Genomic DNA, 15,098 nt, shown 5'->3' with positions numbered 1-15,098 from the left:
TATATATATATATATATATATATATATATGTATATATATATAGCCCGGATACTACACTCCATATACAGAAGTATTATATACATATGTATATATATATATATGTATATATATATATGTATATATATATGTATATATGCATACCAAAATGAGTTTATAAAGACCCAGTTGCTGCAGTGCTGTATATATAAAGAAAAGGTTTCTGACGGCACAGTGATGATAAAGTTGCAGCACTTTTTATTGCTTTGCTGCACCGTCTTTTGAACTGAAGATAATAAATATGTACTTTTATTGAAGTTAGCAGTAAAGATATCTGTAATTAAAACACTAGAAAGGTACAGCCTAAAGAGGTTAGATACAGCAAACAATACTTTTTTATCTATATCCTATAAAGCAGCAGTAAAGCCAGTATATAGCGGTGTACGTACAGCAGGCAAGCATTATGTTGTCCTAACACCAGCAGCAGCAGCAGCAGCAGCAGCATAAAGAATAAATAATAACCGCAGCAGAGCAGCTGCAAGACAACTCTGCTGCACCAGCAGCAACAGCAGCAGCAACAGCAGCAAAGCAGCAACAGCAGCAACACCAATAGAATGGCTGAAAGCAGCAAAATGTTCTCTTAGAGATATATTTGTATAAAATATATACACCCTTCTTCAGGCGTTCGTATTCCTTTCCGTTTTGCTGCTGCCTGTGTGGGGTTGATGTGTCTATACACCTCAAAATAAAGAATAGTAGAGTCTTGCATGCAAATACATTAACGAATTTGCTGATTATTATGATAGTATATATTATATAATATATATAATATATATAAACTATATTTAGAGACAAAGTATATGTATATACATATATATTAATATATATCCATCTTATTAAATATACTTTCTATATGAAGAAGAGAGAGACTGAGTGACGCATGCAACGCGAACAAAGAAACAAGAAAATATAAAAAATAAAAGATAGAACAACAAAGCAGACGGAAGTCAAACAAAGAACAGAGACAGCCAAAAGAGAAAGAGAGACAGAGAGACAAACAAAACAGAGAAAGCGAAACAAATAAAATGCATGCATGCAAAGAAAATAAAAAGTAAAGACAGACAGATACAAGCAAAAGCAAATAAAGAACAGCAACCAAATAAACAAAACGAAGACAAGAGATGCAAACAGACAAGAGAGACAAACATAGACAAATAGAGACAAATAGAGAGGAGGCACTCAGACAGATAATAAAAAAGATAAATAAACATCATCAAAAAGAAAACAACCGTAAATATTTTAAGAGATCGGATGCGCAAAGCGTCAATTAAGGGGGGCTTGCTGCTGCTATTGTTGCTGTTGTTGCTGCTGCTGTTGCTGCTGCAGCTGCAGCAGCAACAGCAGCAGCAGCAGTAAATCCCCCTCAATTGACTTACTTTTCAGCAGCTGTAGCAGCAGCAGCTGCTGCTGCTGGAGTCTGCGGCTGCTGCAGCAGCTGCTCCAGATGCCGTTCGCTTTTGCTGCTGCAGCAGCTGCACCCCTATGCAGCAGCAGCAGCAGCAACAGCAGCAGCTGCACCGGCAACGCTGCAGCTGTTGCTGCACTAGCAGCAGCAAAAAGAAGCAGCAGAGATGTTGTTGTATGAAAAAGATAAAAGAAACCTCCAATCAGCTTTTGATGTTTTTTATCTTTTGTTCGGCTTCTCCCCGTTTAATTTAAATATATTGTTCTTATCTATAATGCAGCAACAACAAACAAATGCAATAAATATATATTAATAAACAACAACCGAACAGCAAACAAACAAACAAACAAACAAACATATAAACAAATAAATAAATAAAGACACAAACAAACAAACAAACAAACAAAAAATATGCATCATATATATATTATATACATATATATATATATATATATAGTATGTACATATATATATATACTATATATAATGCATATATATATATATATATATATATTATATATGAGGCGTAGAAACTGTGCGAGAGACTGCATGCAAATAATTTTAATTATTTAAAATAAACAAAACTAAAAAATAATAAAAATGAAAATAATAAGAGGATTTATATTTATATTCTTCTCCTCATCCTTAGTAGACTACTTTTATTATTATTATTTATTTATTATTACGAGGCTTTCTTAATATTATTATTATTATTCTTAGTATTAGCATTGTTAATAAAAACATTATTGTTAAGATTATTACAAGTAGTACTTATACTGTTTTATTATTACATGTTATTATTATTCTTTATCATTAATATACACTATGCTTATTATTATTATAATATAATTACTATTAATATATTACTATTATTATTATTATCTATATGTAATAATTATTATTGTCATAGATATTATAATTATTGTTAGGCTTCGTATTCTTATCGACACCACAGCAGTAAAAGTAATAATAAATAATAATAATTACTGATTATATTATGCTTATTATTCTTTTTATAATAATAATAATTATAATTATAATTATAATTATAATAACTTGAGTTAATAAAACAAATTAAATAAATATCTAACCTCTGAAGCAGCAGTTGCTGCAGGGCAAACAGGACAAGAAATGAAGTGGCGGCTTCCTCGACGAGATTCTAACCTCCCAATGCATGCACTGAAAGCAAATAAATAATTAAATAAATTAATATAAATAAATATAAATAAATATAAATATATTTATTTATTTATAATATCGATTTATTTATCAATTAAATGCAGTTCTTTTGATTATCTTCATGCTGCAAATTGTATATTCAAAACCCTCATATTCTTATTTTTAACTCTAAACCCTAAACCCTAATCATAAATAATAAAAACTAAACCCTAACAATACAACCTAGACCTTAAACCCTAAACCCTAAACCCTAAACCCTAAACCCTCATAACAAGGAACTGTTTGCAACTCCTCGCAAACGTGAATAAACATTAAAATCAAATAAACCCTAAAACCCTAATAAACCCTAAACCCTAATATAAACCCTAAACCCTAATAAACCCTAAAAACCTAATAAGCCCTATACCCTCTTACATTAAATCCTCTAAACCCTAAACCCTAAGGCCCTTAACCCTTTGTACATGCCCTTCTACACCCTCCGTCTTAAACCATAATAATAACAATAATAACAATAACAAATAATAACAACAAGAATAACAATAACAATAACAACAAGAATAACAACAACAACAACAACAACAATAATAATAATAATAATAATAATAATAATAATAATAATAATATTAATATTAATCGCTTTAATAATAAATTATTAGGTGCGTGGCGTCTTTACTTGCAAACGACATGCCCGCATGAGAGAAGACGAGGAGGATTGCTGTTGGACGTCTCCTCTTTGCTGACAGCACAAATAATATAAGAATGAAACTGCATGCAGGGGCCCAAGTCAATCTCTAACGGCAGCCGAGCACCTGAAGCACTGCACGAGCAGTCAGCCCCTCCGCATATCAAACAACATAATCTGTCTTCAACAAGTACTGGTAATGTAGATAAACCCCTGCTGCTGCTGCTGCTGCTGCTGCTGCTGCTGCTGGTGATCGCGGTGGTGCTGCTGATGCCCATCGTGGTCGGGGTTGTCGTTGTGCCAGGCCTGCTGCTCCCGCCGCCGCTGCTGCTGCTGCTGCTACTGCTGCTGCTGCTGCTGCTGCTGCCGCTGCTGCTGCTGCCACGGGGGAAAGCCGCTCCTGCACGCAGACCCGAAGAAAATGACCATACCGGTTCTCTCCCCCGCCCAGGAACCCCCCTACCCAGCTGCTGCTGCTGCTGCTGCTGCTGCTGCTGCTGCTGATGCTGTTCTGCAGCACCCCTCCTCTGGGTGCGAGGTGCCCATACACCTGAAGGCTGCCGCAGCCGCTGATCTAAGAGAGGTGGCGGTAGATGAGGAGAAGCAGAAGGGAAGCCTCTTGCTGCTAAAAAAGCAGCAGAACCCCCAAACTCATCCGCAGCTGCAGCTGCAGCAGCAGCTGCTGCAGCACTTGCTGCAGCAGCAGGCCGCAGCAACTGTACCAACTGCAACGCACACCAAATTCAGCAGCACATGCAACAGCAGATGTAGCAGCAATAAATGCAGCAGCAGCAACAGCAACAACAGGAGAAACACCAGCAGCAAAGGAAATACCACAGACACAAACAGCAGCAGCAGCAGCAACCCCAGCATCAGCACCAACAGCAGCAGCAACAGCAGCGCCAACAGCAGCAGCAACAGCAGCAGCGACAGCAGCAGCTACTGTAGCAGTAGCAACAGCAACAGCTGCCGCGGCAACAGCATCAGCATAACCATCAGAGGCAAGATCAGTAGCAACCGCAGCATCAGCATTAACAACAACAGCAACAACAGCAGCAACAGCAACAGCAGCAGCAGCAGCAGCAACAGCAGCAGCAGCAGCAGCAGACCTGCAAGAGCTTCGGCAAGAAGACAGCTCCAGCGCAGAATAAAACTGCGAGAGGACTTTCGGTGGGTAGCGAGATTTGTATGAGCGGTCTATTGCTGCAGCTATGCTGCTGCTGCTGCTGCTGCTGCTCTGAACTGTGTTTGCTGCGCTTACTGCTGCTGCTGCTGCTGCTGCTGCTGCTGGCTTTAAAGGAGCGGCAGCCGCCGCAAACTGAGCAAATGCCGCTGCAGCAGCCTGCAGCAACAAGGCACCCCCTCGGGGTTCCTGCTGCGTCAGCAGCAGCAGCAGCAGCTGCTGCTGCTGCTGCTGCTTCATGCTCTGCGCCCCCACGACATTTGCAGCAGCAGTCCGAGCTACAGCAGCAGCAGCAAATAGGAGGGAACGAGAGCCCCCCAAGAAGCCCAGCCATACCTATTGCATCCATTTGCGTCTCACGGCTTACGCTGCTGCTGCTGCTGTTGCTGCTGCTGCTGTTGTTGCTGCTACTGTTGCTGCTGCTGCTACTGCTGCTGCTACTGCTCCGCACGCTGCTGCTTCGGCGGCGACTCTCCGAGGGGCCGGCACCAAAGGGAGAAGCAGCAGCTGCACCAGCAGCTGCAGCAGCAGCAGCTGCTGCTGCTGCTGCTGCTCCTGCTGCTGCTACAGTAGGAATAAACCTGCCTGCTGCCACTGCACCTCCGCCGGTAGTACCTAAACTCGAAGCAGGAACAGCAGCAGGAACAGCAGCAGGAACAGCAGCAGCAGCAGCAGCAGCAGCAACAGCAGCAGCAGCAACAGCAGCAACAACAGCAGCAGCAGCAAAATGCAATAAACCTTCCAGCCTATGGCGCACTTCTCGTGGAGTTTCAAACGGCAGCAGCAGCTGCGCCATACTGAGCTGGTCGCTGCTGCTGCTGCTGCTACTGCTGCTGTTGCTGCTGCTGTTGTTGTTGCTGCTGCTGCTATTGCTGCTATTGCGTCTATCTCTACAGCTAGTGGTGTTGTTACTATTGCGTCTGTGCGTGCAGCAGCTGCTGCTGCTGTGTTGTTGTTGCTGCTGCTGCTGCTGCTTCTACCTGTTGCTGCTCCTGACGTCCTTAGTGCTGCGCTTGCTGCTGCAGGTCCCTGCGGTGCAGCAATAGGAAAAGCGCTGAAAAGCGGAGATGCTGCTCCTAACCCTATGACGCTTCCCTGCTGCTGCTGCTGCTGCTGCTGCTGCAGCCGCAGCTGCTGCTGCAGCAGCTGTTGCTGCTGCTGCAGAGGTTGCAGCTGCAGTTGTTGCTCCTGCTGAGGCTGCAGCATATGCTGCTGCTGAGGCTGCAGCTGAAGCTGCAGCTGCAGCTGCTGCTGCGGCTGCAGCTGCGGCGGCATCTGCTGCTGCTGTAGCTGCTGCTGCGGCGGCTGAATCTGCTGGATTGCCTCCCCCTCCTCTTCCATCAGGTACTGCTGCTGTTGCTGTACCTGCTGCTGCTGTTGTAGCTGCTGTTGCTGCTGTAGCTGTTGTTGCTGCTGTAGCTGCTGCTGCTGCTGTAGCTGCTGCTGCTGCTGTAGCTGCTGCTGCTGCTGTAGCTGCTGCTGCGCGGGCCCTACTAAGAGAGCCAGCCTCTCCTCAACACTTTCTGCTGCTCTCATCGGCATTGCCTGCTGACCCTCAGCCTGCTGCTGCGGCTGCTGCTGCTGCTGCTGGGGATCTCGGGACTGCAGCCGAAGCAGCTGCAGCCTGCCGAGCCGCTGCTGCTGTTGCTGGCTGTCTGCCTCTTCGCCCCAGACCTGCAGCTGCTGCTGCTGCTGCTGCTCCTGTTGCTGCTGCTGCAGCGGCGGTGTCGACTGCATCTGTGGGTGAGGCTGCTGCGGCACGTGCCACTGGGCAGAAGCCTCCAAATCCCACGGGAACTGCTGCTGCTGCTGCTGCTGCTGCTGCTGCTGTGGCTGCTGCTGTGGCTGCTGCTGCTGCTGTGGCGGCTGTTGCTGCTGCTGCTGCTGTGGCGGCTGCTGTGACTGTTGCTGCTGCAGATTTTGCAGATGCTGGTGGGGCTGTTGCGACTGCTGCTGGGGCTGTTGCGGCTGCTGCTGATGTTGCTGCTGCTGCTGTTGCTGCTGCTGCTGCTGTTGCTGCTGAAAGAGATTGGTAGCGGGGGGCTGGAGGGCGGCAGAGTAGCCATGGGGCAGTTCTTCTTGTTGCTGTCGCTGCTGTTGCTGTTGCTCTGCATGCTGCTGCTGCTGCTGCAGCGGCAGCTGCTGCTGCTGTTGCTGCGCTGGCTGCTGCTGCTGCTGCTGCTGCATACCCTCCACTGTCTCATGTTGCTGCCGCAAAGAAGACGGGGGCGCCGCTAGCCCCGCGTCAGCAGACGCACCAACTAACATTTGCTGCTGCTGTTGCTGCTCCTCCTCTGCTCCTCCCGCTGCTGCTGCTGTTGTTGCTGTTGCTGCTCCTGCTCCTGCTTCTGCAAGCTGCTGCTCTGTCGGCGGCACGGCTCCCACCGCTCTACCTTCTGGGAGCCTCTCCTGCTGTTGCTGCTGCTGTTGCTGCTGTTGCTGCTGCTGCTGCTGCTGCTGCTGCTGCTGCTGCTGCTGAGCCCGCTGCAGGTGGGGATGGTGGCTTGCTGCCATTCGCTGCAATCTCCATAGAGGTCCTTGCTGCTGCAGCAATTCCCTCTCCGGCTGCCGCTGCTGCTGCTGCAGTTGTTGCTGCTGCTGCTGCTGCTCCCTGAAAGCCGGTCTTGGAGCAAATGCCTCTGCATTGTTGAGAGAAGTGTTGGGTGCAGAGCAGCAGCTCAGCTCGCCCGGCCTGCAGCAGCAGCAGCCGCAACAGCAGCAGCAACAGCAGTAGCAACAGCAGTAGCAACAGCAGCAACAGCAGCAACAGCAGCAGCAATAGAGGAATTAAAAGGGGTGGGGGGGCGTCAAAGGCCTCAGTCGGAGCAAAACAACACACACACCCATGAAGCAGCAGCAGCAGCAGCAGCAGCAGAGAGCGTAGACCGGCTGGCAGAGAAAACAGAGAGACAAGCAGGTAGAGACCAGCAGCAGCAGCAGCAGCAACAGCGGCAGCAAAGAGAAAAAACATCCAAAGGCAGCAGCAAATTCAAAGCCAAAGCAAGACAAACGCCAGCAGCTGCATCTTTCTGCTGCTGCGGCTCACATGTCTTGCTGCTGCTGCCGCTGCTGCTGCATGCGCTGAAGCAGCAGCTGCTGCTGCTGCACAATGATGTTGCTTGCCTCTCTAAGGCCCCACTGCACTTCTGCTGCTACGCGCAGCAGCACCTTCCTCTCTTCACCTACTACCCTCCAAGGCCGCGATAGAGGCAGCAAGTGCTGCTGCTGCTGCTGCTGCCGCCGCAGCAAATGTTGCAGCAGCAAACCCAAAAAACGCAACTCCTGCAGCAGCAAGGGCTCAGAAGAACCACAAAACCGTCCTCGCGTCCCTGCTGCTGCTGTTGCCGCTTTTTCTGCTGCTCTTGCTCCTGGTGCTGGTGCTGTCGCTGCTGCTGTTGGTGCTGCTGCTGCTGCTGCTGCTGCTGTTGGCGGTGCTGGCGCTTCTACGGTGCTCGTCGCTAATGTCGTACTATCCAAGGCGTTGGGTGCATAGGGACGCTCAGCTGCTGCTGCAGCTGCTGTTTTATTTGCTGCTGCTGCTTCTGCTGCTGCTGGCGCTGCTGCTGCTGGTGCTGCGGCTTGGGTTGCTGCAGCAGCAGCAGAGGGCGCAGCAACCAAGATCCCGCAGCCTTCGGTTTGCTGTTGCGGCTGCTGCTGCTGCTGCTGCTGGTGTTGCTCTCGCTGCGGCTGCTTCGGCAGAGCAGCAACGGCATCCTCCACCGCAACAGCAGCAGCAACTGCTGCTGCTGCGTTGTTCCTGGAGGGGACGGCTAGCAGCAAAATGTCTCTCAGTGCGCATGCAAGTGCATTCTGCTGCTGCTCTGCTGCTGCTAGGGCCCCAGCCTCCTCCATCAGCAGCCGGTGCCGCTGCTCCCTGTCTTCCCTGCAGCAGCAGCAGCAACAGCAGCAGCAAAGGCAGACCAACCAACTTGCAGCAAAGAACCAGTTAACAGTGGCGTCTGTAGCACTAGCAGCAGCAACAGCAGCAGCAGCAACAACAACAACAGAAGCAGCACAACAGGCTCAACTGTCCCTCGACCCACAGCAGCAGCTGCAGCATGTGCTTCTGCTGCTGCAGCTACAGCAGCAGAAGCAGAAGCAGCTGCTGCAGCAGGTGCAGCAGCAGAAGCAGCAGCAGCTGCTGCAGCAGGTGCAGCAGCAGAAGCAGCAGCAGCTGCAGCAGGTCTTACTTAGCTCTTCTTTTTAAGTGCGAGAGAAGCGAGAGAGCAGCAAAGACATCTCCTCCGCTTATATCTGCAAACGGTAGCTGCAGCGGCTTCCTCTTTGGCAGCTGGCGCAGCTCTACCCCAAAAGGAACCCACGGGCCCTGCGGCAGCAGCAGCAGCTGCTGCTGCTGTTGCTGCTGCTGCTGCTGCTGCTGCTGACGCTGCTGCTGCTGACGCTGCTGCTCCTCCTCCTCCAGCTCCTCTATTTCCTGCTGCTGCAGCGCCGGCAGCATCTCCTGCAGCTGCAATATTCCACAGTACACCAACGCCACGGCATCATTCACAGCCCCATCCCATGCTGCTGCTGCTGCTGCTGCTGCTGCTGCTGCTGGTGCTGGTGCTGCTGCTGATGGTGCTGCTGCTGCTGCTGATGGAACTGGCGTTTCTCCTCGAATGCGGATTTGCTGCTGCTGCGGAGAAGCAGCGGCTGAGTCTCTTGCTGCATCGCAAGCAGCACCCTCTGGAGACCCATCTGCTGCTGCTGGTGCTGCTGCTGCTGCTGCTGGTGTTGCGGCTGCTGCTGAGGGTGGTGCTGTCGTTGCTGCTGCTGCTGTTTCGTCCGGCGTGATAGGGCATGCAAGAGAAGCAGCAGCAATAGCTAAGGCTGAGGTGGCTCTCAAGCGCGCTGCAGCAGCAACAGCAGCAGCTGCTGCAGCAGCATGGGGGTCGCTGGAGCTGCGCAGCGCGGAAGGGACAAATGGAGATCCTTCTGCTGCTGCTGCTTCTGCTGCTGCTGCTGCTGCTGATGCTGCTGCTACTGCTGCTACGGTGGCTGAGTCCCCCCCTGGTGCCTGCGAAGAAAATCTCAAGTATGTCAACAAGCTGTTTGTTGCTGCTTCTTCCTGCTGCTGCAGCAGCGGCAGGTACTGCTGCTGCTGCTGCTGCTGCTGTGGTTCGCTGCGTTCACCGTCGTCACCGTCGCCTGCTGCTGCAGCAGCAGCAACAGCAGCAAGTGCTGTTGGCGTGCTCCAGATGCTGCTGCAGCAGCTTTCGAGAGAAGGAGGCCCTTTATATGACGCAGTTGCTGCTAACAGATCTCGCCTCTGCTGCTGCTGCTGCTGCTGCTGCTGCTGAGGCCCCCCACCCCTCTTACATTCTGCTGCTATATCCTGCAGAGTTTGCGCTGCTGCTGCTGCTGCTGCTGCTGCTGTTCCTGGGGGAGGTCGCTGCAGCAAGGAGACTGCGGGGCCCCTCGAAGGGTACAGGGTTTGCGTCAGCGCGAACTCCAGCAGCTCCAACCAGGACAGGCTGCTGCTGCTGCTGCTGCTGCTGCTGCTGGTGCAGCTGGTGCTGCTGCTGCAGCGGAAGCCTACGCTTCTCCTAAGAGCAGCAGCAACAAGAGCAGCACCCCAATGTGGGCTCAGAAACCCCCCACCCGTGACAGCCAGCAGCACATCGCGGTTCTGCTCTCCCCTCGTGCAGCTGCGGCAGCGCAGCGTTGTGGCTCTCTGCTGCTGCTGCTGCTGCTGCTGCTGCTGCTGCTGCTGGGGGCGGCAGTCTCGCAGCAGCCGCCGCAGTGCTGCCAGCGACCCCCGACGGCCCTCAAATCCGCAAGCCCAAACTGCATCAGCTTCTGCTCTTGCTGCAGCAACTGCTGCTGCTGTTGATGCTGCTGCTGGGGGTGGCGTGCCGCCGGAAGCTGCTGCTGCTGCTGCTGCAGAGGGAAAACCGATGCTGCTGCCGCCGTAGCTGTTGCGGCCCTCGAGAGAACCCGCCTCAGCAGCAGCAGCAGCAGCAGCAGGACCAGGAGCAGCACCAGCAGCAGCTTTCATCGCAGCAGCAGCTGCTGCTAGTCTCTCTCTGTCAACATCCACGCCTCCTGTTCGATCTCTTGACGCAGCAAAGTGTCCCCTCCACCTGCTGCTGCTGTTGCTGCTGCTGTTGCTGCTGCTGCTGCTGCTGCTGCCTGTGAATGTGTAGAAATGGTAGGGAGGCAAAGCCGGTAGAGTTGGGTCCCTGGGGTCCTTAGCACCGGCCTCTTGTCCAGCAGCAGCAGAAGCAGCAGCAGCAGGTGGTGCTGCTGCTGCAGGGCTACTGAAGGGATGTATGGGGGCAGCTGATTCGGTTGCACGGCTGCTGCTGCTGTTGCTGCTGCTACTGCTGCTGCCTTGGGGGACCCCGGCGGGCACGGAGCCTGCTGCAGGTGCCCTTCGGTAGCTGCCACTCTGCTGTTGCTGCTGCTGGTGCTGCTGCTGCAAGGGTCGGCGCCCTAGAGTTCTCAACGCCTCCCTGTATATAATTGCTGCTGTGCGGCCCATCGACCGGGGCCCGGCGCCGAGGTTGCGCAGCTGCTGCCGCTGCTGCTGCTGCTGCTGCTGCTGCTGCGCGTGGTGGTAGTGATGGTGTTGCTGCTGCTGCTGCTGCCTCCTGTGCCGCCGTCTCCGCCCTGGATGCGCACCTCTCGGCGCCCCCGAAGCTGTTGCTGCTGCTGGTGCAGTAGCTGCAGCAGCAGCACTAGCAGCAGCAGCAGCAACAGGCTCCTGGCGACTCTGCATCTGCTGTGAAAACGACCCTGTAGCAGCAGCAGGAGCAGATGCTGCTGCTGCTGCTGCTGCTGCTACACCAGTGGAATGGGGGGCGTGGCGATGAAGTGGGGTGTCGTTCCGTGCTGCTGCTGCTGCTGCTGCCTCTGCTGCCGCTGCTGCTGCTGCTGCTGCTGCTGCTGCTGCTGCTGCTGGCAACTCCGGCAAAGGCAGCCGCACCCCTTCTTTGATGAGGGCTTGCTGCAGCATCTTTTCTGCTTCTCCCCAAGACGCTGCAAACACCAAAGAAGAGTAAGGGCTTCCAACCATTACCTTTGTCAGCGCTTCGGTCCTCCGCTTTCCTGCTGCTGCTGCTGCTGCTGCAGGTGCTGCTGCTCCTGTCTTTGCTGCTGATGCGTCAGGTCCTCCCGCTGCTGCAAGGCCGCTCCCCTTGCATTTCTCTGTCGCTTGAGGGAGGCCGCTCAAATCTGCAGGCGCTGCTGCTGCTGCTGCTGCTGCAGGGGGCTGCCCACCCGCATCAGCAGCAGCAGCAGCAGCAGCAGCAGCAGCAGCAGAGCGAACAAACGCTAAGACACCCATAGCACGTGCAATCTCCGCCTTATGCTGATTCCAGAAAGGCATCAAATGCATTCGGCTGTATTCTAAGGCCTCCGTCAGCGTCTCAGGCTGCAGCAAGGTGAAGAACTGCAGCAGCAAACGCAGCAGCAGCAACAGCAGCAGCAGCATATGCAGCAGTAGCGACGCACGATGCAGCAGCAGCAGGTGCTGCACCAGAAGCACAGGCAGCAGCAGAAACAGATGCAGCAGCAGAAGCAGCAGCAAAGCAGCACCACCAGAAGCAAAGGTAAATACAACACCAGCAGCAGCAACACTGAAAGGGACAGAAAGGAAGCAGCAATAACTACAGCTGCTGCACACGCAGCAACAGCAGCAGCAACAGCAGCAGCAACAGCAGCAGAAGAATATGAGAGCTCCGGCTTTCCGCTCCACACTGCACAGCGTGCATGCACCACATTGAACATTTTAGGGTTTAGGGTTTAGGGTTTAGGGTTTAATACCTTCAGTTTATGCAGCATAAACTCTAGGGGTTGGTGCTGCAGCCGCGACTCTGCATCAAGAGAGGAGACCCAATAAATTGCTGCATCAAGGCCCTTGGCTGGTGCGCTTCCATATCTAGAGCAGCAGCAACTCCCTCCACATCCTGCTGCTGCTGCTGCTGCTGCTGCTGCTGTTGCTGTTGTTGCTGCTGCTGCTGTTGCTGCTGGTGCTCCTGCTGCTGCTGCAGTCCCTGGAGCTGCACCTGCTGCTGCCTCACGCTTCACAGAAGATGAATTGGATGGGGCATCATACTGCTGCAGCCACTGCTGCTGCTGCTGCTGCTGCTGCGGCAGCAGCTTCTGGGATTCTTCAAAGGATATGGCTCCCCACCGCAGCAAATGCTGCACCCGAGCTTCCCTCATAGAATTCAACATCTGCAGCAGCAGCAGCAGCAGCGGCACAAGCAGCAACAATAGAGTAGCAGCAGCAGCAGCAGCAGCAACCACAGCCTCGCCGAGTCAAAGGTGCAGCAATAAGCCAGCAAAAGCCCGCGGGCCCCTCATACAGCTGAAGCAGCAGCAGCAAAAGAACAGCAGCAGCATCAGAAGCAACAGCAACGGCAAAAGCAGCAGCAACAACAGCAGCAGCAGCAGCAGCAGAAACAGCAGCAGCAGCAGCAGAAACAGCAGCAAGTTGAACCCCCACATAATGCATCCTCTTGTAAGCAGCAACCACCGCACACGGCAGCAGCTGCGGGGGTCGCGGTCTTTTCCTGTCGCTGCTGCTGCAGCAGCTGCTGCCGTTGCTGCTGCCGTTGCTGCTGCTGCTGCTGCTGCTTGGTGCAGCGCACTGCTCCCCACAGTGGAGGCAGGCGCAAAACCATTTGCTGCAGCGGCTGCCCTCGTCTCTGCAGGTGTCTCTGCTGCTTGCTGCTGCTGCTGCTGCTGCTGTTGCTGCTGCTGCTGCTGATGCGCTCGACCCCTCCGGCTTAAACACAGCAAGGGTTGTGCTGCTATTTTCCTGCTGCTGCTGCTGCTGTTTGTCCCTGATTGCCTGTTGCTGCTGGTGCTGCTGCTCTTCCTCTCTTTGCAGCGTTTCTTGCCTCTGCTGCCCCCCTTGAAGCTGCCGCTGCTGCTGCTCCTTCTGCTGCTCTGGCTGCTGCTCTTGCTGCTGGTCCTGCTGCTGCTGTTGCTCTTGCTGCCGTAAAGACTGCCCGGCCAACTCCGCGCTGCACAGTAGCAGCACGGCGCAGCAGCAGCAGCAGCAGAACCACTCAGTGCAGCAGCAGCAGCACCGCAACAGCACCAGCGACAGCAGAAACAGCAGCAACGGCAGCAGCAGCAGCAGCAGCAGCCACAGCAGCAGCAGCCACAGCAGCAGCAGCAACAGCAGCAGCAGCAACAGCAGCAGCTGACCAGAGAAGTTCATACAGGCAGAAGTGCCCCTCGTGTAGGAAATGCAAGGCGAGGAGTTTTGCAATAATTAGCTGAGGGCCCCGCACTACGGTGTCTGTATCTGCTGCTGCTGCTGCTGCTGCAGCTGCTGCTGCTGCTGCTTCTGCATCTGCTTCTGGCTCTACTTCTGCTTGGGCTGAGCCGGATTGCTGCTGCTGCTGCAGCTGCTGTTGCTGCTGCAACTGCCCTCTTCCCTCCCTAATGTCTCCATCCGGCTGCTGCGTCGCGAGTTGCATCTGTTGTTGTTGTTGCTGCTGCTGCTGCTGCTGCTGCGGGCGCTGCATCAGCAACGGGACAAGCTGGTCTGCTACTGGGGGCAGGTGAGCAGCAGCAAGGTGAAGGTCTTCTCTAAATGCTGCAGCAGTTTTGTCTATTAGCTGCAGCAGCAGCAAGAACGACTCCTCTTGAAGCCTCCCAATAACATCTTCAATACGCAGCTGCACAACTCGCGACAGCAAATTCTTAACTGCAAAATCCACTGCAGCAGGAGAAGCCTTCTTCATAATGCAACCTGCTGCTGCTGCTGCTGCTGCTGGTGCTGCTGCTTCTGCTGCTGCTGGTGCTGCTGCGGTTTCCGCTGCGCCTGCTGCTGCTCCTCCTGCTGCAGACTTCCGCGCATCATCCTGGGAGGGAACTACATGCTGTTGGTGCTGTTGCTGCTGCTGTTGCTGCTGCTGCTGCGCAGCTGCACCAGCAGCGGCTGCCTCCCATGCAGCAATGCTGCTGCTGCTGCTGCTGCTGCTGCTGCTGTTGCTGCTTCCAGAGGAGCTCGACCCCTCCGGTCTGGTGTACGTGCCATTGTTTGGTGGGCCCCTGCTACTGCTGCTGCTACTATCGCAGGTGCTGCTACCGCTGCTGCTGCTGCTGCTGCTGCTGCTGGTGTCTTCTGATGACGTCTGCGCCTCTTCTATAATTTGCCTCGTGGCCTAATAAAAGCGACAGACGCAGCAGCGCAGCAAACGCAGCAGCAGCAGCAGCAGCAGCAGCAGCAACAGCAACAACAAAGCGGCATGTGGGCCAGTAAAGGAAACCTGCTGAGATACTACGCCTCCAGAAGCAGCAGCAGCAGCAGCAAAAACTGCATCAGCAGCAGCATCATCATCAGCAGCAACAGCAGCAGCACCATCAGCAGCAACAACAGCAGCACCGTCAGCAGCATCAACAACAGCAGCATCATCAGCAGCAGCAACAGCACCATCAGCAGCAGCAACAACAGCACCACCAGCAGAAGCAACTACATCAGAATCAGCAGCAGCAACTACCGCAGCAGCAGCAGCAGCAGCAGCAGCAGCAGCAGCAGCAGGAGTGTTTGCTTTGCCTTGAGGGCCTCAACAAGGGCATCGAGCGTCCTTCCCAAAGTCAGCGTCGCTCTCCTTCTTCTTTTACAGATAAGTGCTGCATCATTTGCTAGA

At 53.0% G+C, this 15,098-nt stretch overlaps 1 protein-coding gene across 1 annotated transcript; it reads right to left on the bottom strand.

Moving 5' to 3' along the window:
- Positions 1-3,289: 3,289 nt before the first annotated feature.
- Positions 3,290-14,612, bottom strand: EAH_00049660 (zinc finger (C3HC4 RING finger) protein, putative; the record flags this gene model as incomplete). Its single annotated transcript, XM_013391334.1, has 8 exons — positions 3,290-4,027; positions 4,468-4,821; positions 5,284-7,177; positions 7,532-8,368; positions 8,676-11,878; positions 12,253-12,666; positions 12,968-13,460; positions 13,648-14,612. Coding segments are annotated over 8 exons (8,898 nt in total), but the record flags the coding sequence as incomplete, so codon positions are not given.
- Between the last annotated feature and the right edge of the window lie 486 nt (positions 14,613-15,098).

Source organism: Eimeria acervulina, genomic scaffold (assembly GCF_000499425.1).
Source record: "Eimeria acervulina Houghton genomic scaffold, Eah_scaff810, whole genome shotgun sequence".
NCBI classification, from domain to species: domain Eukaryota; phylum Apicomplexa; class Conoidasida; order Eucoccidiorida; family Eimeriidae; genus Eimeria; species Eimeria acervulina.
Note: the sequence above shows the minus strand (reverse complement) of the source record. Positions and strands in the feature narration are given on the sequence as shown.